Below are 24,864 nucleotides of genomic sequence, written 5' to 3'. Positions count from 1 at the left end.
CTTCTGTGCAGAGCCTCATTGTGAATTCTTTAACAACAGATTTATAGTAGCCTCTAAATAAATCACATGTAACAGGAAAACTACAGGGAGACAATGTCTCGCTAAGCCATTTTTTTCTTTTACCTTTCAGAGTAGAATGTACTTTATGCTATTTAAAGAAAAAGATCCTATTACTACTCTTTTGTTATTCACATGATTAAAATAGATGCCAAGGACATGCGAAAAGACAAAGCATCTGACTGTTAAAATGACAGAATTTAACAATGAATGTTTACCATTAAAATGCTAATTTTTAAGAGAATGAAAACAATGGAAAACCTTTTTTTTTAACAATGAAATTAGTTTTGAGTGCTGAAGTAACATTCCTACTGGCTAAATTACTGTGTTTTCCTGTTCCAGAGAAGCAGAGGTGTCACTGTTCATCAATGCGGTTATAGTTGCAGACTGGAGAGAACACAATATGCCATGAACAAATAGTACAATTTCAATTCTCCTTCTCTTCATGGCATCTTCAGTGAGCTCAACAAAGTTGCGAATAAAAGAGTGAAGATGGTATTTTTCACTATCTGTGCATTGCCTTTCGTTTTCATTGTATCTGGTCCCTCTTAAACTTTTAAAGTATTTAATTCCTGGAATTTGCTTCCTTTAACACTCCAGACTTGCTGTGTGTAGGGATTAGGTAATTTGAACAAAGATGCAATTAAAATATATATATATATATATTTTTTTTTTTTTAAATAGGAACAAAAGATTGTATGGAAACTCTGGCTTTGTTTTACTTGCTGCCACAGTTTAAATTTTCTTTAAGATAACAAAAAATGTTTTAAGATAACAAAAATTCTTTTTACAAATGTATTAACAGTAAGGGGAGAGCCAAAGAGGATCTTCATCCTTTCTGGACGCAGTAGGGAACATGACTACTGAGGATAAGGAAAAGACTGAGATTCCCAATGCCTTCTTTACATCTCTCTTTAATAGTCAGATCAGTTATCCTCGGGGTACTCATCCTCCTGACCTGGAAGTCTGGGACAGGGAGCAGAATAAACCCCTCACAGTTCAGGTGGAAACAGAGTTGCTGCTTCACCTGGACTGCCATAAGCCCATGGGGCCAGATGCAATCAATCCAAGCCCATGGTTGGGCTGCTTTCCATCATCTATCAGCAGTCATGGTCAACTGGAGAGGTCCCAGACGACTGGAGACTAGCCAACATGACACCCCTTTATAAGAAAGGTTGTAAGGAGGATGCAGGGAACTGCAAGCAAGTCAGCTTGACCTCAGTGCCAGAGAAGGTGATGGAACAGGTCATCCTGAGTACAATCACATAGCATGTGTGGGACAATCAGGGGATCAGGCCCAGTCAACATGGGTACATGAAAGGCAAGTCCTTCCTGACCAACCTCATCTCCTTCTATGAGTGGGTGACCCGCCTGGTGGATGAGGTTGTTGACATAGTCTACCTAGATTTCAGCAAGGTCTTTGACATGGCCTCCCCCAGTGTTCTCCTGGAGAAGCTGTCAGCCCATGGCTTGGACAGGTACACTCTTGGCTGTCTTAAAAACTGGCTGGGTGGCTGGACCCAGAGAGTGGTGGTGAATGGAGTGAAATCCAGCTAGTGACTGGTCACCAGTGATGTTCCCCAGGGGTCAGTGTTGGGCCCCATCCTCTTTAATATCTTTATTGATGACTTGGATGAGGGAATTGAGTGCACACAGTAAGTTTGCAGAAGACACCAAGCTGGTAGGAAGTGTTGACCTTCTGGAGGGTAGGAAGGCCCTGCAGAGGGACCTGGCCAGGTTGGGTCAATGGGCAGAGGCCAATGGGATGAGGTTCTACATGGCTAAGTGTCAGATCCTGCACTTTGGCCACAACAACCCCATGCAGCACAACAGGCTTGGGACAGAATTGCTGGAAAGCTGTGCAAAGGAGAAGGCTCTGGAGGTTTTAGTAATGCTCACCTGAACATGAGCTGGCAGTGTGCCCAGGTGGCCAAGAAAGCCAATGTCATCCTGGCTTGTATCAGGAATAGTGCAGCCAGCAGGACCAGGGAGGTGATCGTCCCCCTGTACTCTGCTCCAGTGAGGCCACACCTCGAGTACTGTGTTCAGTTTTGGGCCCCTTGCTACCAGAAGGACATCAAGGCCTTGGAGCGTGTCCAGAAAAGGGCTACAAAGCTGGTGAAGGGCCTGGAGCACAAGTCCTGTGAGGAGCGGCTGAGGGAACTGGGGTTGTTTAGTCTGGAGAAGAGGAGGCTCAGGGGAGACCTTATTGATCTCTACAACTACCTGAAAGGAAGGTGGGGGGAGCTGGGGGTCAGCCTCTTCTCACAGATAACTAGTGATAGGACTAGAGAGAATGGCCTCAGGTTCAGGTTGGAAATGAGGAGACATTTCTTCTCAGAAAGAGTAGTCAGGCCTTGGAACAGGTTGCCCAGGGAGGTGGTAGAGTCACTGTCCCTGGGGGTGTTTAAGGAAAGGCTGGATGTGGTGCTTAGGGACGTGGTTTAGCAGGTGATATTGGTGGTAGGGTGATGGTTGGACCAGATCATCTTGGAGGTCTTTTCCAGCCTTAATGAATCTGTGATTCTAAATCCGTTAAAATCCATAAAATAGGTTTAGGCCAAACCAAAGTAAGCTGCTCTTCAACCAAGAGAGGCATTTGCTCTGTTTTTTTTTTTTTTTTTTTTTTTTTTTAATTAACCTCTTCCCAAACATGGATGTTTTGTTATTCTGAACTTACAGATCACTGAAGCGCTCAAGAGAAAGCTATCTTTACGTTTTAAGTAAAAAATTCCACGTAAGTGTTTTCTCAAGTTGCTAGAGAAGTATTTCCTACCTTCTGTCCCATTGGAGCTTCCTCTCCTGCACCACTTCCCTCTAAATTACTTATGTGTGCTTTCTCAGAAGTTCATAGGGAATCAGTGACAGATTACAAGTCTGCTATCTTAGCAGTTATGGTACATTGCAAACAGAGGCAAACCTCTTCAACATGGTTAGTGTGAGACATACTAGGGGGGGACTGGTTTTTAGAAAGCAGGGTATCCATGGTTTGAAAATCCAGACCTTTAAGAAATCCTGCTTTGCATGCTGAAACAAAAACAAAACAAAAAAATAAAAATAAAATAAAATAAAATAAAATAAAATAAAATAAAATAAAATAAAATAAAATAAAATAAAATAAAATAAAATAAAATAAAATAAAATAAAATAAAATAAAATAAAATCAGATACAAAAGCTCCAATTACCTGTGGAAGCAAAGGCCCACAAATTTCTAGCTATTACAAAGAGGGACACTTACAGTTCTCCAGTAAAGTAGAAAGCATTCCTGAGAGACCTGGAATGATATCAGATAGTTCTGGCATTATTATAAAAAATAATACATCAAAAAATGACAGGACTTTCATGTATTTGTTTTATTTTGCTCTGAGTTAGACCCAAAGCTTTAGAGACTGAAAGAGATCAACAGTAGTTATTAATAACATGTTTAACCTTTCAAAAAGCAATATACATCAGTTTTGTGTCAGAAAAGATACAACACATAGTGGAGTGGATAAAAATTCAGCAGCAGTTTTCCAGGTAAACAGTGCAATCCACTACTAATGTTGCCACTTAAACTGATTTGTTCCAATCATGTTAATAAAAATATTCATTACTCCTCACTTGAATGCTCTTTGGAAATTTATAATTTTTGACTATTATTTCTTACCATCTTTTGAAAATTAAGTAAGGCAGCATCTTCCTTTTCCATGTCCTTAGTGGGTTTTATGCCTTCATATTCAAAATCTGGATTTTTTTTTTTTTTTTTTCCCCATGTTTACTAATACCAGTGATTTTGGAAGGGGCAGATTAGCATACTAGTATTCAGGGAACTAACACTGCAAAAATTAAACCTGTCACCATGACTGTTTACTCCATCCCTTTTTTCATGTACTACCAATTGCGATCCAATGTCTCTCACAAGGTCAACCATCTGTTCACATTTCTGCACACGGATCCCACCTTAAGAGCTGTTTCTATTGCAATAAGTGAGTCAGCAATTTTCCTTTTTTTGAATACCTCAGAAATATTCAGTCATTTTTCAAGATATCCTTCTTTTGTATTGTGCTTGAAGGAAGAGGGTTTTTTGTTTGTTTTGTTTTTCAAACTTGCACTGAAAAAGAAATAATGGTTATTAATAATTGCTCCTTCCATGCTTACTTCCAAAGCCAGCCGCTACTGAAAATGTTGAGGAAGAACACAAACTACAGGACCAGAGCTGGCTCTCCTAGGACTTCAGGGCAAAGCGAGCATTGCTTGTGTATCTCTTCAGGCATTGTTTATGGCAGATCCACCAGGTGAACATCTCCAGAACTCCACATACATATCACCTACTAGCTACTTTAATAAAACATAAGTGGTCACATTGAGGTCAAAAGATCAGGATTGCTGTAACAGCTCAAGATGGTCACTGAGCTTTATCAGCTTCACTAATTCATTGATCCAAAGGCAGAAATAAAATTGCTTTGCCAATGCCAACCTTTAAGAAGCTGCCTCTCGAAATAAAGTTTGGTTGGGAATGATAGTGGATGATACTACTTTACACCATCTTCAATAGCCACTACAAAATCATAGACCCTAAAAAAAAAAAACATTGAAGAGGGTTCAGGTGAGGAACGATGTTTTTTAACGCAACCCACTGCACAGAGTTTATATGAGGAGCAACCTGAGCCAGTCATGGGCTGAGAGACCCCTGGGGGGCCACCTGTCCCAGCACAGCAGGCATTTATTTAACCCACCCCCTGCCGAGCTCAGGGGGCTGTCATCGACCCCACTGCTCGCCCTGAGGCAGAGGAGGCAGCCGACCTCCCCCGGAGCCCCCTCCCAGGAGCAGGCCGAGCTCGCAGCGCCCGGGTGGCCCCGGGGGGTAAACGGCGGAGCGCGGCAGCCCCCCGGGGGGCGGTGGCAGCGGGGGCCGAGCGGAGCCCGGCGGGGGGTGAGAGGGCGGCGGCCCCGCGGGGGAGAGGCGGCGAGGAGCGGGGCGGTGCCGGGCGGGCGGAGCCGGGCCGGGCCGGGCCGGGCTGGGCTTGGGCTGGGTTGGGCTGAGCTGAAACGAGCGAGCGAGCGGCTGGCGGTGGGAGAGCGGCAGGGGCACGGCGGCGGCATGGCTTCGTCTCAAGGCAAGAACGAGCTGCGTTTCGCCGACTGGATGGCAGCCCTGCCCGACAGCATCCACGGCACGCCGCTCACCAACCTGGCCATCCCAGGTAAGGGCCGCCCCGAGGGTTCCCTGCCCCTCAGCCGCCCCCGGGGCTGGTGGGGGAGATGGACGAGGGACGCGGTGGCCCGGCGGCGGCTGGCCCCTCGCCCGGGATATCGCGGGGTCTGGGCCTCGGAGCCCGGCTACAGCCGAAAACATCAGGAAAAAAAAATTAAAAAAAGAAAAAAAAAAAAGAAAAAAAAAAGCATGCAGTGTTGCTGTCCGGGCTCCATCCCGGCCGCAGTTCCAGCGGCATCGCGGCGTGCCGGCTGTGAACTCTGTCTCTCTCTTCCCCTCCTGGACTTTCGCATCCTTTCCCTGAGGAAGATGAGAGCCGCGGCTGCACCCAGGCAGAGCAATCGTCGCAGTCCAGAGCGCCACGGGGCTGGGGCGGCCCTGGTGAGCGGCACCCCACCTGCCAAACCTCTTCTCCAGCACCCCGTCCCCTCCACGATCCCCTCAGGAACAGGGCTGCAGGGGTGCTGAGGTGTCTCATAACAACCCCCTTAGGAGAAATGCCCACTTCTTGCAAGTTTTGTGTAGCAGCTGCTTGCGTTTTGTAACGCTGGTCAAAGAGGGTCTTAGTATTTGAAGTCTGTAGAATTGTAGCGGCATTTTTACTCAAGCGTGTCCTCAGTAGTTGCTCTGTTCAAATGCAGGTGTGCTGTTTTAAAACACTTCATGCACCTCGTAGTCCCTCACAGTTTATGCAGGCTATGGGTAGCATTTTTACTTCTACAAGATTTTATTTATTTATTTATTGCTTGATTGTATGTTGAATGTATGGTGTAAAAACCTGCTCCTCCTCAGCATAGGAAACCAGCATCTGTAACTGTAACTTGACATATGTCAAGCCCTGCTGGAGCTATAAAAACCCTTTGGTGTTAATAATTCTTCCACAACCCATAGGCTGTAGGATATTCTTACAGAATACTGGCTGTGATGAGGGGTGAGGTGGTTTGCATTCGTTGGGTCTTTACAACTTAAGTATATTGTTCTAGTCTTTTTCTTGGTTTTGAGATCACGATCAAACTTACTTGTGTGAAATTGCTTTAGAAGTGCATCAACTTTAACTGGTTTCCTTCACTGAGGCTTTACTGGGGCATCTCTCACCAAGTGCTCGCAGTTACTTTTTCATAGTCTTTTTGCAAAATACAAGGCAGGTTTTCACAGTAGACCTATCTCAGAGCTTTGGTGCAGCTTAGGCAGTAAATAATACAGGCTTTCAGACGTTTTATTAACATGTCTGAATTGTTTCTTAAAAAATAACCTCCTGCAAATTCTAAGTGCCAGTTAATGCCAGCACACCATTAAGCAGTGGGCAGGTTCTGCAGCCTTTAAGTGCAGTGACCCCTCATATTGACAGAAGGGTTTTCTTGTAACAGTGATGTGTGCAATCTTGTCTTTTGTGAAATCAGCTTCAAAACTTCTATTACTTATGTGGCATATGGTGAAGACCTTTGAAGTTTGCCCTTCTGTTGACAGAAATTGGCATAAACCTCACTTGTTTGTCCATTTCGCTTTTAAAATGCTATCTTTGGAAAAAAAAAAAGAGCTGTCTGGGGAGTGGAGAAGTACGGCTCACAAATTTGTCGGTATCAGAGCATGCAACACAGGCTCTGTGGGTATCAGTGCAGTTGAAGTAGTAGTATCTTCTGAAAGTAGATTTACTATCATGTTCAACATATGATGCATGGAAATACGCAATGTTAGTGCAAAGGCAAACCTGGCATTGATTTAATCAGTCAAGAACAAATAATACTGTAGACATTAATCATGTTTGTTTGCAGGTTTTTTCCTATATGACCTCAGCCAAACATTAATGCTATATGTGTGTTATAGCTATTAACAAAAGTACTGCTACCCAAGTAGGTAATGTAAGGAGTGTGCAGAAGCAGAAATCTATTATGCCAGGTTTATAGTTTTAACACGAATTTTTAACTATTTTTGGAAACTAATTTTTTCAACTTTCCAGTTACTGTCTTAACGCAGTCATAGAATTATTGCTATGTCTTATAAATAGCATTTTCTCTTCATTTATTTTTATTTTATTTTCCATACTCAAAGAAGTAAGCAGTAATTTGTTTGTTGTTGTTGTTCGTGGTTTTTTTTTTTTTGAGCAGGATATAAGTTTTACTTGCAGTAGAAGGAATACTGACTTTGAACTTAATCCAGCCAGATAGAATTCAGTTCAGGAGCCTGAGTAACAGTCCAACGCTAATGTCAAGAAAACCTAGTATTAGCTTGAAAATATTAGAATGAATTTTCCAAATGGATGTATGGATTCCAAATGGATCCAATACGGATGATGTCCTGGTATATTAGGGAAAAATGTTGTTTTATTAAAAGTCATTGGTAAAGTTCTTATTATTTAGAGGGACTACCTGGAATTGAGGTGATACACTGTGTTTGCACTAGCATGCATGCTGTTGCAGAAGTGAAACACCAAAAATGTAGCATTTTCTCATGATAGTATTTGAACAATTCTGTTGAAGGTAGTGCTCATAGTATGTTTAAAAACACGATAGATCACACATAATCTGTTGTTGTTGTTGTTTTTTTAATGGTCAGTTAAGCTTATGCAGGCACAAATATATACTGTTCATTAACACTTAGGCTTCTATAGTGTTGGATTTTGTCAGTATCCCAGTAAATCCATTCACTCATTTCACTCGCTGCAACTCAGGCCAAGAATTTTTTGTGAGATGAAGAGTCTGATCGAGTATGCAGAGATCCCTAACACCAGCTTTATCTGTCAAACTTTTCCATTTGAGTGAGGATGGTTCCATATACCATAGTGTTTCCTTTGGTTCTGCTGGCTGTACCTGTGCTCTCTTGTACTGCAAATGGCAGATTTTTCTCAAATGAAGGATACCAGTAACAACTAATGGTATGCGCTATGTAGAAACAACAAAATCTCTTAGCTACCAGGAAATAATACCATGCATATTTAATCTTCTATTGCTATGACAATTAGAACAATGAAGGAATATATTCAGCCTTAGGTGTGTGTCTCCTAGTGCTTGTAAACTCCCTCGTATGTTAAAAGATCTGCCTGGCTGAACACTAATAGTGTGGTTAAGGAAAAGGTGAAGGATTGTGGGTTGCTGCTTGGTTGGCTGCGGGGGTGTTTTATGGTCGTCAGTAAGGTGTAGCATTGTTGAATGCCTGTGCCTATTTTACCAGGGTAAGAAATAGCTTTCTGTAGATAATGCAGGTTTATAGAACTGAAATCTTTAGGCCCCCAAACTGAGGTTAGAAGGCAAAGTATTGAGTCTGCTCTGCTGTAGTAATGCTCACTTCTTAATCCAGGTTGAGGACATGAGCTATGTGCAATGCAGTAAAATAGACGTCAGTAGGCAGCATTTCCTTATGAATTGACCAACTTAGTGATCAATTAACTTTATCTTATTGACAGTCTGGAAATATGTATGTAGTTTTATGAGTCTGAAGTTTTTATACAAATCGTTTCTAATATGTTACCTTTTCCCCTAGTGCTGATATTCCAAGCTTCTGAGAAACTCTTTAAGAATAATTTACAGTGGGGAAAAAAGTGTTTTCCTTCCCCAAGTAGCTATTCCTTCCACCAAAATTGGTGCTTGCCTAAGATCAGCTTTATGAGCAATTCTGATGTGTGCTAGGGATGTGTCTATTGTTCAAGTAGTGCAGATAAAATCTTCTGAATGAATTTAAGGCCCAAAATACCTCTTGAGTGCCTCATTTTGAGAGCTGGGACTCTTCAAGCATTTGTTTCTTATGTTTTTTGTGCTGTCTTTGAGTAGATGAAACCTTTGGCCTCAGCATGTGCTCTTTTTGCCTCAGGATTCTCTGTGAGCAATGAAATTCTCAGTGAAAATTATTTTCACAGTGATACCAGCTTGGCAGCAGAATTTTCTCAATGTTACTTCCTTAGGAGGAATGCACAGGATCTGAAGAACGTCTTTTGTTTCTCAGATGGGATTTTTTTTTTCTATTTTGACCTATAAAGTTCTTTGTTCATTGGCCAGAAAGCAATTACTAGACACAGTAGAGCTAAAGTTGGCTCATTTTAAATGAGAAGGAGCTTTTGGCAGGTGGAATTTTTTTTTTGTGCTACCCAAATTTAGAAAGAGGCTCAGAGACTTGAAATTTGTATTCCCTACTCTCCTACCATCATCATGCTTTGAAAAGAAAAAGCGAGACCTTACAAAGAATCATGTTATAAGAAGGGACGATGTCTGTCAGTGTTGAAGATTTTTAGTAAGTGTATTAAGGTACGGGAGATAGTGCCAGGAGACCTGGGAAAAGCATGCATGTTGTAACTGCAATATTTTAGCCATTTGTGAATGACAGCACTGCTGAAGTAATATAGCAGCTCTTTTCCTAATGATACTTTAAATTCCTGTCTTTCATTTTAATATCTTGCAGATGTTTGAGTGATTACTTCTTGGGCGGACAATTCTCATTTTCAGCCCCATGGGGAACTTCTTTCATCTTTAAAAGGGCTAAAAATACTTCCTTGTCGGTTACATACATACGCGACATTTTCACTTTTTAAGTGTTACTAGGGAGCTCTGTAATTCTGAGCCCGAAGAGCCAATACATTGGATTACCTTAGAGTAATGTATTTGGGAAGTGTCTGGGACCTGTTTCATCCTTATCTGTCCACTAGTGGTCAACAGAGTACCTATTCTTCCCTTTCCAGGGTCTGTACAAAATTACTTCTGCTTAGAACTGGGAACTAATAATGCAGGTAACCTTCTAAATAAGTTTATAATGCAAGTTGCTCACTTAGCTTTTGGCCTAGACATCAAAGTCTAGAAGAACTCTTTCCAGTGCACCCTCTCGTCTTTTTCAGTGTTCTTCTACCTGAAATAAGTACTTCACACTTTATTTTCTGGTCTGAAAATGAAGATCATCGTAACTGACATTTCTGACTTTTTTCTTTCCCTTTGGTAGCTATTTTCTTGATAATGAGCTTTTTTTCATCACTTACTGTATGATGAAAACCTCTCACTGGCCTTCGACATGCTAATAGGTTATTACCAGTCTGTTCAGAAATATTTCTGTGACACAGTTTCTTGTAGAATTCACCATTAATTCACTCTGCCATGATGTGTTTCTAGTATGCAGAGAATGAGGCTGTATGGTTCCTCTTACTGCCACGGAAAATGGGTAATTCAGGTCCTTAAGTTACCTGCCCATCTAATACAAGAAGTAGTTTGAAACTGCTTTTTCTCGGTTTCCCAGCAGGAGTTTCTTATTTAATAAAGCAGTCTCCTCTGCCTTAGTTCCTGCAGAGCTGGCTTCTTCTCTGACCCTCCTAGCATCCCACTATGTTGGCAGGTGCAGCAGAGGAAAAGGCTGCATTGCCATCTGGAATTATTCCTTTCTTTCCACCTCACTGAATTTCTGTTTCATTTCATCTCTTGGCTGAAAACTTCCTTCCTCTTCTGTCTGTGTATCAGAACTGCACTTCTAAAAATTTTTAACTCTGCAAATGTTTTATATTTGGTAAGTTTCTGCAGTTCTTACTGCATTACAACTTGTTCTGTATCTTTCATATGAGACGATACTGCTTTGCATATGCTCAGACATACTCAAACATGCAAATAATTAAAAACGTAGGTGCAAAGCAGACCAAGTAATGAAAATGTAGCTTTAAGTAGAGGGTTTAGCCCTTATAGTGGGCTTATTGTATTTAAAGAAAAACTGTAATGTCTTCTACTGCTCTGCAGATAGAGATTAACTACGTTACTAAATCCAAAAAGTATTTATTAAAAATCAATATCTATTTCTAATATATCTATAATCAATATCTAACTAAAATGTTAGCAAATAACAGAACTGTTAAACAGCAGTCTCTTCAAAGATCAGAACAGGGAGAATAGGATTTTTACCCATACATATCTATTCAACAAAGCTTTCAGTACTGTACAGAATCCTTCTGGAACACATTTCCAGCATACAGATAGACAAATGCATAATGTGATGGGCAAGTGATTAGCTGATGGGTTGGGCTCACAGGGTTCTAGTAAATGGGGTTACATCAGGCTGGTGGACAGTCACCAGTGGGGTTCCACAGGGCTCCATTTTGGGTCTAGTTCTCTTCTATGTTTTTATGACTGACTTGGATGCAGGACTTGAAGGTATACTGAGTAGGTTTGCAGATGGTACTAAACTGGGAGGAGCTGTTGACTCCCTTGAGGGTGCAGAGGCCTTGCAGAGAGATCTTGACAAATGAGAGGACTGGGCGATCACCAACAATGTGCAGTTTAACAAGAGCAAGTGCCTTATTCTGCACCTGGATTGTGGCAACCCTGGCTATGTGTACAGAGTGAGGGATGAGAGGCTGGAGAGAAACCCCACAGAAAGGGATCTGATTTTGGTTGATAGTTGAATGTGAGCCAGTATTGTGCCCTGGCAGCCAGGAGGGCCAACCATACCCTGGGGTGATTAAACCCAGCACTGCTAGCCGGTCAGTGGAGGGGATTGTCCTTCTGTGCTGGTCTGGCCTCACCTCCAGCCTCACTGTGTGCAGTTTGGGGCACCACAATGTAAGAAGGGCATAAAACTAGTAGTGTCCAGAGGAGGGCTACAAAGATGGTGAAGGGTTGAGAGGGCAAGATGTAGGGGGGAAAGCTGAGGTCCCTTGGTTTGTTCATCACAGAGCAGAGCAGGCTGAGGGGAGGCCTCATGGCAGCCTGCAGCTCCCTCACGAGGGGAGCGGAGGGGCAGGCGCTGAGCTCTGCTCTCTGGGGACAGCGACAGGACCCGAGGGGACGGCATGGAGCTGGGACAGGGGAGGGTCAGGTTGGGGGCTAGGGAAAGGTTCTGCACCCAGAGGGTGGTCGGGCACTGGGACAGGCTCCCCAGGGCAGTGGTCATTACAGCACCGAGCTGTCGGAGTTCAAGAAGTGTTTGGACAATGCTCTCAGATGTATGGTTTTGTTTTTGGTGGTCCTGTGTGTAGCCAGAAGTTGGACTTGGTGATCCTTGTGGGTCCCTTCCAACTCAGGCTATTCTGTGATTTTTTATGATCTTGTTCCTTCAAAGTAGGTGTAAGTTATAGGTGCTTAGTTTGTGAGCATATCTGCTTGTGTAGTCCTTACAGTCCATGGGACATTGCAAATAATATAGTTTGGGAGAAAGAAGATTCAAAATCTGAAAGTGTGGTTTTTAATTTAAACTTTTACAACTTTGGATGTTTTCTGTTTGACCTACAGTAGCATATGTTGGTTTAATCTTTTTTCACTATTCTCAACAGCTCTATATTATCAACTGATAACTATATGGAAGTACTGAAATGCTAGGGTAGGCATAAATCAATGTAAACAAATGCATTATTTTCCCTTTTCAAGTAGCCTGCCAGAAATTGGAATCACTAGTGGTTTCCTCTAGGGGGATTTCAGTGATGAATAGTTTGTGTGCTTATTTTCATGTATATATGCTTGTAATGGAAAACTGTGCTGCTTATGTTTGCATGGCTAGACCAACTGAGGTCATATTTCACACCTTTGTAGTAAGGGTTCGGTTTCTTTATTCAGTATAGGAAGGTAGCAAAGAGATAGTTTGTGCTGAAAGTGGTTGGGTAATCTGGAGCTCTGAAACAATGTTATGTGGTTGTGTTTTTTTCTACTTTTGACTGTAAAAATACAGAATTGCAGTTTATAACAATAGTAGCCCCTCCCCAAATTGTCATCCATCCAAAATGCATGAAGCAAAGCTGAGGATCTTTTTTTCCCTAGAAGATGGATGCCTGGTAGATACCCTGCTGAAAGGTGCTGAGTGCTGCCAGCTCCAATGGGAGCTGAGGGTGCTTGGTCTTTCATCAGCTCAAGCCCAAGTGTTCTGAAAGGATCTTTTTTGTAGTGTTCCTAATGTACCAGAATGTCATATCAACTTAAAAGGTGTTTCTCTTGGGGTGAGATGTAATATATTCTGTTCTCTTCTTTTGGAAGTACAGATTCTGTTTTTTCCTGTCTAGAATAAAACTGTGTCATGGTTTCCACCATGATCTAAAACAAATCACCAAAATGTTTTTCAAATGCTTCGCTGCCTTTTAAAATGTCCCTGTTCCTATTAAATAATGTTTGATCTTTTCTTCATCTATTCTTTCATCTGTTTAGCTTGCATACCCGGTGATTAAATGCTTCATCTGAGTGTTTCAACTATGAAACAAAGTATTCCAGAATACCTGGAATAAGAGAAAAGGAGGGAAGGAAACAACAGACGCCCTTAGCTATGGTTCCAGACTTGGCTCCCCTCTGTCTGTGACACTTGGGTTGTCTCAGGTGATTGGGAATGTATGATGAACTACTGCTACAAAGGTGAAAACCTATCCAGGAAGTTTACTGGATTATAATTTTTGCTAGTGATTTGAAAAAGCCGGGATAAAGGGCATTGAGCTAACCTGACCTTTAAATATCTTCTACAGCTGCTTTTTTTAACAAAATGAAACACAGTGAGATGAGTAGTGTACTTTCTTCTTTTCTTTATTGTGGTGCTATCATCCACAATGTATTAGTGTTTTTTGTTTTCTCTTTTTTTTTTCCCTTTAAATCTTATTAAATATTTGGCAAGTACTTATAGTTTGGCAGCCATGCAACTTGCTTTTTTAACTACAAAAGGTTATGTTGTGGCTTAACCTGACAGGCAGCTCAGTACCGCAAGGCTGCTCACTCACTCTACCTGGGTGCAATTAAGGAGAGAATTGAAGAGGTAAAAGTGTGAGAACTCATGGGTCGAAACAAGGGCAGCTTACCAGGTAAAGCAGAGCAAACCAAGGAACCCACTCGCTGCTTGCCATCAGCAGGAGGTGTTCAGCCCCTCCAGGACAGCAGGGCTCATCACCTGTAATGGTTTCTTGGGCAGACAAATGCCATCACTCTGAACGTCCCCCCTTTCTCCTTCGTTACACCAGCTGTTATTGCTGAGCACGGCACCACACAGTGTGTGACATCCCTTTGGCCAGCCCAGGCCAGCTGTCCTGGCTCTGTCCCCTCCCAGCTCCTGGTTCACCCCCAGCCCCTCGCTGGCAGGGTGACAAGAGGAGCTGAAATGCCCTAGGCTCTATGCAAACACTGGCAATAACTAACACATCAGTGTGTTAGCACCAGGGTTTTCATGCTAAATCCAAAACATAGCATCATGCAAGCCTCTGTGAAGCAAATTAACTCTATCCCAGCCAAAATCATGACAGATTGCTAAACTTGGACTGAAGTGAGAGCATTTAATATGTGAGTAGTGTAGAGCATTATGCAATCAGGCTGTTGGTTTACTGCCTCAAAATGTTTTAGTTTGTGTTTACTAAGTACTTCTGGAATATACATGTTGAGGAATATTCCTCAATTCATTCCTCAAAAATGAATTGCAAATGTGTGTGCATGGTCATGCCGAAGCCAAATGATATGTTCAGAAGATGTGCTAACCAGAGAATGACTGGAATTGTCTTCTGATGTTTCCCTTTGGTGTCTGCCATTAGAATGTAAAGAAGATATGGAGAAGTTTTAGCTTTTATTATCTGTGAAGGTGCTGTATGATCTTACAAAAGCTGTCAAAAATCTCTGCGGTCTCTTCCAGTGTAGACTAGAGCTATTAATCTCAGGAAGACTACTCGTGTTATGCTCCATGGGATGTGGAACAATACACTCACTCCTAAACAGTTTTATAGGAGAAGGTTTTTTTTTCTTTTTTTTTTTTCTTTTTTTTTTTTTTTTTCTATTTGTGAATCATTAGTCAGTGCACTGGGGTGAGCTGGGGCTGGATGAGGCTATTCATTATCAGAAATTCCTGTTATCCACAAAAAGGGGGAAGAGGGTGCTGACTGAAAGTTCTCGTAGAGACGAAGATCTGACTTGGACATTAAATAGCAGATGTGGCATGCATTCATCTCTGTATCCAGCTGCACTGAACAGCATGTTTGGGGGTTGCATCATTGGATCCCCAAAACCTCCTATCCACAGAAGTGCACTGGAGGTGGCTTTGCTCACTGCCTGTGTGTAACAGGCCTCTGAGTACAATGCAGGAGTCAGCAGCATATTTCTTGGTCAAATGAGCGTGCACTTAAATATTATTTAGGCCATTTAAGTATGTGAACCCAAATCCAGAATTTTCCATTTCAGGCAGTGTTTTCTGGTGTGTTTTGTGTTTTTTGTTTTTTCTTTCTTTCTTTGTAGTACAACTTTCTCCTATTTGTCTCATCATTTCTAGAGCTGAAATGGAGGCTTTTGCAGTGCCATGGAGATGCTTAGTTTTGATTAACTTTAATCTGTAAAGTATAGCCCAATTGGAGTTCTGGCTTACCCTACTTATGATGCAAAATCGACAGCCTTTACCCTTTCCAGTAGGAGAGGTTGTCTCAAATGAGTCCTGTCTGTGCTGGGAAGAAGTGCATGTATTTTGACCTTCCAGCCCATGCTTCAGAGCTTATCTAGTAGTGCAGGCTTTTGCTGCAAGAGGGAGTTGGACTCATGCCGTCAGCTAAGTGTTATTTAGGACATGTGCCTAGTGAGTGTTTTGAAAAACATATTTTATAAGTTGACAGTAAATAAGTACAAATCAAGCCAGCCTCAGTACTTTTTGGATGTAGCTGTCTTACAGGGGAAACAAGCCAAGGGACACTGTGAAGGACATGAACAGTGCATGTGCAGTTGAATGCTGTTGTTTCTAGTGTGTAAGAAGCAGGAAACACTTTGGCAATCACAGTGTATAATATGGAGAACGCTGGGTATTTTTCTAAGGTCAGTTTTAATGAAGCGGCTGTTAGTGATGCAGCCTCTTCTGGATGGAAATAGCATGAGTATGAACTGATAAAAACAGACACTGAATTGTTTGAGAGCTCAGGACGGTGTGGTAGTGGTAATGAGGAGACGTGGTTTGGTTTTGACCCATTCTGCATTTGGTCTGGTTGGGTCCCCCTGCTTTGCAGTGACTGGAACAAGTCACTAAAAGACTTGTCTGGTTCGTCCTACGATTGAAGTCCCTAGCTGTTGGGAAGTGTCCTGTCTACACCTCGGAATTACTGGTTTGCTTTGAGACTGCATCCTTTACAGAACCAGGAATGATCTCTGGATTTGGAAAGTGTCTTCCAAAGTGTGGCAGGAGTGTCCTGTTGTTATACAGACAAATAGACTTAACGAGGATTAAAATGAGCTGGGGTTATGTGGCCATGTGTAAGACAAGGCTAAGAACTGCTCTGCTGAATGAGATCAAATGTGTGGTTGGCTTAGGGTACTGATTTTGCCATCTTCTGTGGCCTGTGTCCATTGCTCTTCTGGCCTGAGCATTTCTTGGAGCAAAAGGTGTCATACAGATTATTATGTTTTGTAATCCTTGATGGATTTTTTTTTTCCCAAATAGCTTTCAATCCATTAGACCATGAGTAAGGTTCAGTCAGTCTTTCCCTATTCCCCTTGGCCATTGGAGAATGCAGGATTTGCAAGATCATGAGGAGAGGACACAAGGCTTTGTGACACTACAGATCAGTGATGGGAGAGCTTAGCTAGGACAAGAGGGGATGGAGAGAAGTTTGGTTCGTTGCCTCTGCAATTGCTCAGGTTTTTGACAGTAAATAGATGCTGGAAATAGCAACAGAAGGTGTCCTGGGAGCAGCAGATACAACCTGAGCTCTTCCTTCACAGCTGAGCGTGGCTGTGTGACAGTGATGGAGGTCTTGTTCGTGGTCTCCTGGAGCCTGTGAATCTCTGACTGCTGCAGACTTGGAGGGGGGAGTCTGGAAATTGTCCTCATTGTTCCACCAATGCTCAGCAGCTTCTGGCTCCTTATAACATTCCCCAGCTTTGGAGGAGGAAAGCATCTTTCTGAATCTCATGCAGTGTGCTGCTTACCCTAGAGGGGCTAACATTTGTGGTGGTATTTGTCCAGTCTAGCCTGCTTCTCAAGTCTGCAGGCAACAATAGGCCACCGCTACAATGTTCAGATCTGGATTTTATCTTTCTTTGGCATTGCTTCCCCAGATGTGCCAAGAGATAAGGTTTCTTAATCTTCAAAACACCTTTGTCAGTGTGAAATAGCTTGAATTTTATCAGAGAGAGGTGGTGGTGGTGTTTTGTTGTCATTTTAAGCTTTTAATAATAAGTGCTTTCATATTTTGAATAGCACTCAGAAGTGCTGATAAACAAACAAACTTAGTGCATTGAAAGCAACTTCTGAGTCAAGTGGGAGATAATGCCCTTTCCTTTCAAAATTACTGTTGTCTACAAAAGTATCTGTTCTTGGAACACAGAAGCAGGGAAGGTAAATGCAAACTGTTTTGCATTGAGCTTTCTTTCATCTATTATTTTATTAAGTGTGCGGTATGAACTGAAGCTAACAAACTGATGCTTTGTTAGAGGATATGTAAAGCAAGTGGAAGTATGGAGGCACATATTTCTAACACATAATCCTTTAAAAATAATGGGGGGGGGGGGGGGGAATCCAGCAATCATGTCTCTCAAACTTGAATAATAAATCGTGAACACCGTGCTAATCTAGGAAGCAAATTAATGCATTTTCAAAGCTTCCACCAATGCATGAGTAAACCAGGAAAGGCTGTGTGGAGGGAGGGAAGCAAATCTTATACTCAAAGTAAGCTTATTACTGGAGTTCAACCTATTTCACAGGCAAGTTTGTTTTGGTATTGGATATTTGATTGGATAATAGAATTTACCAGCTGCTAGGACAAATTTTGAAATCACTCTGCTGCTGCTGGGCCTGGTTTCCCACTGCCATGCACTATGTGTCATAAGTTCAGAACTGTCCAAAATGTCACTAAATTGGAGCAATTACTCTGTATTTTTACCTTGCGTGGTGTATTTAGCTATGTGGTAGGGATCAGAGTCTCTTTTGGTTAGCTCTTGATGAGCTCTAAGCGGCTTAAGAAAGCAATGCTGATTAGGTGATGGACTTCAATACAACCCTGTTAAAATACCCAATGCAACTTATTTGTCAGAGGGATGACTACCAGCTTACGTTGCTTCCAGTCTCCAACTGAACCATTATTAAATAGCTACATGAAAGGAAAAATAATCTGTCTTCAAAGTGCTGGAGAATTTCAGAAGTTTTACAACTTAGCCTTATCCCGAAATTCATTGTCTTTCATTATGACCTAAATATAAATTAAGGAAAAACTAGAACAGAAAAGGAGGATTTGGGATCTTACCTACTGCACTGTTAAAGTCAACTGGCAGATGCCCTGCAATGACTAATGGTGCTGGATCAGGCCTTTGGTTTGTTGTTGTAGTGGGTTAAGGAATGTACAGAAGAGAAGGAAGTCACAGGTAATGTAATCCTTGTTTGAGACAATGTGTTGCTGAAATATCACTAACTATACTTTGGATTTGGTCTGCAACATAATGGTGAGTGAAGCCAATTGGCCTTTCACAGACTTGCCCTGTTTTACTGTAAGAAAATACATGAGGCTTTCAAGTGCTTCAATGTTTACTTATAATAACATGTTAACATTTAGGCAGCAGTATTTCAAAACAAGCTAGTTTATTTTCAAAGCCTTCTCAGGGCTTTTCAGGTGTTCATTTATCTAAGTCCGGATAACTCTTGGGACAGGTCGAGGTTATAACTTCTGGTTTTGTCTCCAGTCCAAATGTAGTGAGTACAGAGGGGTTGAGATACACACAGAAACAGAAAATATTTTCCAAGAAAGGGCTTTAAAATGTCCATGGTGTATCTGAGGCAGTATATGGTTGTTTCATGATAGCAGTATCAGTCTGTTTTCTGAAGCCTTGAAACACCAGGATGTTTATTTTTTCTTTTGAGCACCTTCCTCCAGAAAATCAATCCTTTTGCTTTGATCTCTGTTTGATCTCTGATCTTGATGGGATTGTTGTGTGATAGCACTTGGTGTGGGATAATTTGAAACTAAGTAGTTTAAATATTTAAGTTTTGGGGTGCAAGGGGAGAAGAACAGCTGTCAGAAACAGCATGTGAATTTGTGTATCGAAGCTAAGGATTTTTAGAATTTTGATGTCTCGACTGGTGCTGAGAAGAGCAGTGGAGATCCTTCAGATGTCACGGTGCAAATTACTGGGCTGGATGGCTTTGATATTAGCACAACCAAAGTGTGCAGCAGACTAAGGCAACATCTCTCTATCAGTGTGTAAGAACACAGATACTTGGTGTGGCTCAGCAAGGACCGGTGTCTCGCTTCTCGCTTTTACTGATGCTTCCAGAGCAAGGTGTGAGATCAGATTTGGTAAAGGGGACTTACGGTCTGACATGTACTTAAAACTTGTCTAAAAGAAACAGAACTTGAACAGTGTGCCTGTCACTTACCCGTCTCTGCAGCCTCAGTACTGAAGACAGATTGTGAAGGGTTCATATCCTGTGTTACGGCAGGACTTTTTCTATGCTTCACAGAGACAGAAAGTTAAATGGGTTGTTTAAAGTGGGGAGCTGAAGCAAGACGGGAAGCGAACCCAAATTTCACAGAACTTGATGTAGTGATTTAGCCTTTGAGCCATGCTGTTTCCTGAAGAGTAGTGTAATTCAGAATGGATGTATTCTGCTCTGACAATGAATTACAGCTATTATAGAGGACAAAGGGGTATCCAAAGCATCTCATTACAGACATCACATTAGAAGTTGATGTCTTGTACATGAGACTTGTGTGGTTTGTGCTTCATAGAATCGTTAAAGTTGGAGAAGCCCTCCAAGGCCATCTGGTCCAACCGTTCCCCTACCACCACTGTCACCCACTAAACCATGTCCCTAAGCACCACATCCAACCTTTTCTTGAACACCCCCAGGGACAGTGACTCCACCACCGCCCTGGGCAATCTGTTCCAGTGCCTGACTTCTCTTTCTGAGAAGAAAAGTCTCCTATTTCCAGCCTGGTACAACTTGAGGCCATTCCCTCTAGTCCTATCACTAGTTACCTCTGAGAAGAGGCTGACCCCCAGCTTCCCACACCTTCCTTTCAGGCAGTTGTAGAGAGCAATAAGGTCTCTCCTGAGACCTTCATTACATCAGTGAGGAAAGGAAGTGTTTCTTGCAGGAGAGTGTCACAAGTTCACTGGTCATCAAAGGGCATGATGGCACACAGAGCAATAGGTTGCACAGCCTTGGGGGTCTCTGAAGAGGAAGAACAGTCCAAGGCAAGCAATCATAGGGAGGCTAGAAGGGGAACCAACAAAGCCAAGGTTCCTCACCTCATTTGAAAACCAAAGAAAGCATTACAGTAATGTCAGCTAAATAGCAGGTTTGCAAGTTCTGGAGAGAAGGAGCTGGCCAGTCAGCCATGGTCGTGCCTACTGCCCGTGGGAGTGATGCACCCCCACTACCTGTTCTGCTGAATGTTTCACAGGGCTATCCAGCAGCACTTCTTTCCTTCTCCCCAGCTGAATCATAACTGGTTTGTTTTATCCACGGTCCTCAGTCCCTCATGCAAAGCTTCTGAGTGTGGGGTTTGTTTTCTGAAATGAAAATAGTTGAGGAAATTGTGCATCACTATAGCCTTTGGTATATGCTATTGCTGAGGAGTGGGAGCACTCAGAAGCCTCCTCTTGCGCTGTCTGAAAGCTTGGAGGAGGCACGAGTAGTTTCACCTGTTCATCCAAAACCGTGCAAGAGACAGAAGACAATATAGTAAGTTGAAAGGGGAATAAATATCCTGTGGGCTGGAGGGATGAGTACAAGCAATTTAGGTTATTTCAAAATAATGTTTTTGTTACCCCTCAGTCAGCAGAGATGCATCTGGGTGACTTCTTGAGCACTGCAGAAGATGGAATAACCCAGGGAGGTCGTTTGCACTCTCCTTGTCTATCTCACTGATGCTGCGTATGTGGTTGTGTAAGACAACTGTAAATACCTGTTACCATCTCTCACAGATTCACAAAGAGAAGGGGATTATAACAGAGAGAAGGTAGGCTGCTGCTGTGTTCACTTGTTAAATTTGTTGTATCAGCCTAGGGTATCGTCATGCTCTTTCACTGAAGCATGATAAAGAAACTGAATTTCTGAGAATGCTGAGTCCCAATCTGCTCCTAAACCCAGGGGCTTCCACACAGATTAGAAAGTGAATGCTGCCAGATTCATCTCCATCTTTTCAAAGCATTGTTTCAGAAAGCATCTGGAGTGCAACCCAGGAGTGGTTTGCCGACTGATTTTGCTTCTAATACTTGAGCAAAAGCAAAGGAAAACATACCCTCAGAAAGAGGGGGCACAGGCATTACAGTGTTATTGGGAAAATAAGCAAAACTTGCGATAACCAAAATGATACTTTACTGCTAAACAAAGAGGATATACCAGCCACTTCAGCAGATGCTGAGATCGTATGTGGGATCTGAGAAGACCGATTTATTTCTGTCATTCTTAAGTATGTTCTGAAAATACATATTGTTGTGATATCCCTATCCTTTAAATTTTACCCTCAGAATCTCTATTTGGAAAGAACTTCCTGTATACTGTTGCAGCACAGATCCTTCGTGCAAAAATAAATAAATAAAGCAACAATGCTTGCTGTAGGGAAGTTAAAGTAAAATGAGTGTTAAACCATACAGAAATGTGTGCTCCTAGCAGGATGAGGCTCTATTCTGAAGATTTGGCACAGAGACTGAGTTATTTTTGCAGTATTCAAATATTCCTTGAGTGCCAAGCTAGAATATTTAAAGTGAAAGATATCGAGGGAAGATGTCTTTATAGCTGCCAAGTTTAAATCAGTATATGGAACTGGTGAGGGCCAAAAATGATGTTTGCCAGTAGGGCTGTTTTTGTTGCCACGTGCATCTCGACAGTGAATTTGTATTGATTTCAGAGTAAGTTTGAAGTATGTTTTGAGGGTGGAACTGATTGATGGCTTTAGGGGGAAAGAAAACCACCCATAGTTTAAAACCCTTTTACTGTTGTGTTCTATATCTGTATAGCTTGGTAGCAGTGCTTGTATCCAGTCAGTTTGAAAGGCATTCAGATGAAGACAGCACAAACTTGGTGACATTAAGTTCTGGGCAGAGCTGTTTTTTCGCTACTAAAATGTCTGGATATTGTTTCATTTAATGTTTTTCATTAATGAGCTAGATGAGAACAGGCTCATTACTGAAATACAGGGCTAATAACAGTTGAAAGAGGAAAACATTACCCCATACTGCACCACAGTGAAATGAACTTCAATTGGATAAAAATAAACTAATAGGTTGGGGCTGGACTACAGAATTATTTTAAAGTTACTGGGCAGAAGAGGGACTTACGTAGTAATTCTGGAAGAGATCTGTAGGGGAATGATGGCTGTGATTTTAACACATGAGGCAACAGGGAAGAAATTGCCATTGCAGGTCTCAGCTGCGTATTCTGAAGTGTTGTGTTTATGGTGGAGATGCCTGTATGATGCTGCTGCAAATGCAGTATTGTGTTTGTCGTTACTAAAAATAAATGCAGAAATAGAAGCTGAAAGTAAAGTGACAAAACCCTTAACCATGCCTGAGTGCAAGGAGAGGGAGTGAAGTAACATTGTAAGGATAGTACCCAGATACAACTCTGAAAATAGCACTGAGATGAGTAAGAGGTAATAATGACAGGAAAATACGTTGTTGGTGGATTAACATACTACATTATTCAGAAAAAAAGAAATGAGGTATGATCCCCCTGAACTCCTTTAAACTTGGCTCACAAAGTCTTCCCTGCTATTACACAGGAATTTACATACTACCAGGTAGGTGCCCTGCCTGACACCTGAAACAGACTTTTCCCATCCTTTACTCATCTTCAGAAAACATGAGTTAAAATATGGTGTTTGCAAACCAAACTCAGTTGAAGTAATGAGCTGTAAATCACAATAATCCATATATAAAAACTAGAGGGCTTCTGCAGTATCAAGCTTACACAATCTTGTTGTGGCTGCAGCTTGGTATGACTTCACCATCACCTCTAGCTATCTTCATATCTCAGTTCTCTTCCAATAGCTTTGGCTTTCAGGCTTCTTAGAAAAGCTACACTGCATGGGGGTAATGTCAGATGGACTGCAGCGAGCACTGGGCATCAGCAACACAGTAAGTCTAATTGATTTCTTCCAAACTGAGATCACCTTCTGGCAATATATATATATATATATATATATATATATATATATATATATATATATATATATATATATATATATATATATATATATTTTGTAAAAGTAATTTAAAGAATAGTAATTCATATTATTTATCCTTGTTCATCAGGGACAAGACTGGAGGGGGTACTCTACATTCAGAGGGCTGCTAGTGCAAACTATGTGGGAGTTGCTCTAACTGATGCTGTATAAAAATTAATGCTGCTAGTGCCTTGGGAAGGTGTTCTTGCCATGCTGTATAAAAAGCCTGGGTGTGTATTGGAAGATTGAATTCTCTTACATGGCTTGACCTGCTCTATGAGTTCTGCTCTGCAGGGGGCATCAGACTCTGTCAAAGTGATGCGCCTTTTCAGTGAAGTTTTGTGCTGAGTAGCTCTGTCTGGTAAAGAGCCAAGATCTGTGACCTTGGAGCCTCTCTCTAGACGTTTTTGTGTATGGCAGAGCCTAGCCAATTGAATTACAACCTAATAATTATGGAGAAATCACTCCTCATCAAGAAGCAAATCTTGAACTCTTTTGCCGCTGAGTTGTGTGTGTGTGTGTGTGGGGGGAGGTTTTTTTCTTTCTCTTTGTTGTTGTTGTTTGGTTTTTCTTTTTGCTTGAATAAGCTCTCCAGTAGGATGAGAACCATGGAGGATGGAGAACCACAGTTGAGCCTTAACTAGCCATTGCCCATTGCTATAATTCACATGAGAATTAAATCCTTAATGTTCTGCAGGAACCAAGGTGTATTCTGTCTTAGCAGAACTGAAAACTGGGCAGATGCAGGGAGATGCACCAACAATTAAATGCATTGCTTCTTTACAAGGTGTAGTAGTACTTGTAGGTTAGCTGTCCCTAAGCCATGAGCAACACCTTACCAAACACTGTACGAGAGTCATACTGCCTGTAGATTGCTTCTCATCATTCTTAACCTAGGCAGTCCAAGGCATTGTTTTTGGCTACTGCCTACACTGCCCTTTACTGCTGTGCCAGCACTTAAGCCCTAATCACATGGAGAACCCTCTGAGAGATCCAATCCAGGCAGGGAGAAAATGTGATTCCTCTGTGTGTGGTTCCAGGGTGCTAGTCATGTTCTGTGATGCAGAATCACTTCCATTAGGTGAAGGCAAAACAGAGGTTAGACGATGTTGGAAGAAACAAGTGGTGTCTTCCTGTCTGAAGTTCATTTCATATATTAAATCTAACAGGAATTATTTTTAAGTGTGTATGTATAGAGGTGTGTGTGTGTGTAGATATATACAAACAGACACTATTTTTTTTTATCTATTCTTACAGTTCCTAAGTGAGTATATTATAATGGTGTGATGCCTATGATATCAAATTACCCTGTTCTTTTCTGGAGAATGGTACTCGTTTCCTGACCAGGTCCTGAATCCTGAATCTCCAAAGAAAAGAAAGAAAGAAAACAAACCCCAGGAGATTACCACCGTATCTGTTCATCTGTCCATACTATCTAAACAGCTCTTCCATCCCTAAATAGTCCCCTTTTTACCTGTGTAAAGACATTATGCTTTTCAAAAAGTAGTTGAGGTTCACATGTGTGGCAGTGCCATTCTCTATGAATAAATGCATTTCTTACTGTGC

The 24,864-nt window shown here is 41.8% G+C and overlaps 1 protein-coding gene across 1 annotated transcript in view; it reads left to right on the top strand.

Moving 5' to 3' along the window:
* Positions 1–5,138: 5,138 nt before the first annotated feature.
* The window catches only part of PLCXD3 (phosphatidylinositol specific phospholipase C X domain containing 3), a gene marked incomplete at both ends in the record, with an annotated part of 86,030 nt that continues 66,304 nt past the window's right edge, over positions 5,139–24,864 (top strand). Inside the window, one exon of the mRNA XM_084304781.1 lies at positions 5,139–5,241. Coding sequence (XP_084160907.1) covers positions 5,139–5,241 — 103 coding nt within the window. The remainder of the gene's footprint in view (positions 5,242–24,864) is intronic.

This window comes from Netta rufina, assembly GCF_964035555.1.
Source record: "Netta rufina genome assembly, chromosome: Z".
NCBI classification, from domain to species: domain Eukaryota; kingdom Metazoa; phylum Chordata; class Aves; order Anseriformes; family Anatidae; genus Netta; species Netta rufina.
The sequence above is the reverse complement of the archived record's forward strand: the minus strand, read 5'-3'. Positions and strand labels throughout refer to the sequence as shown.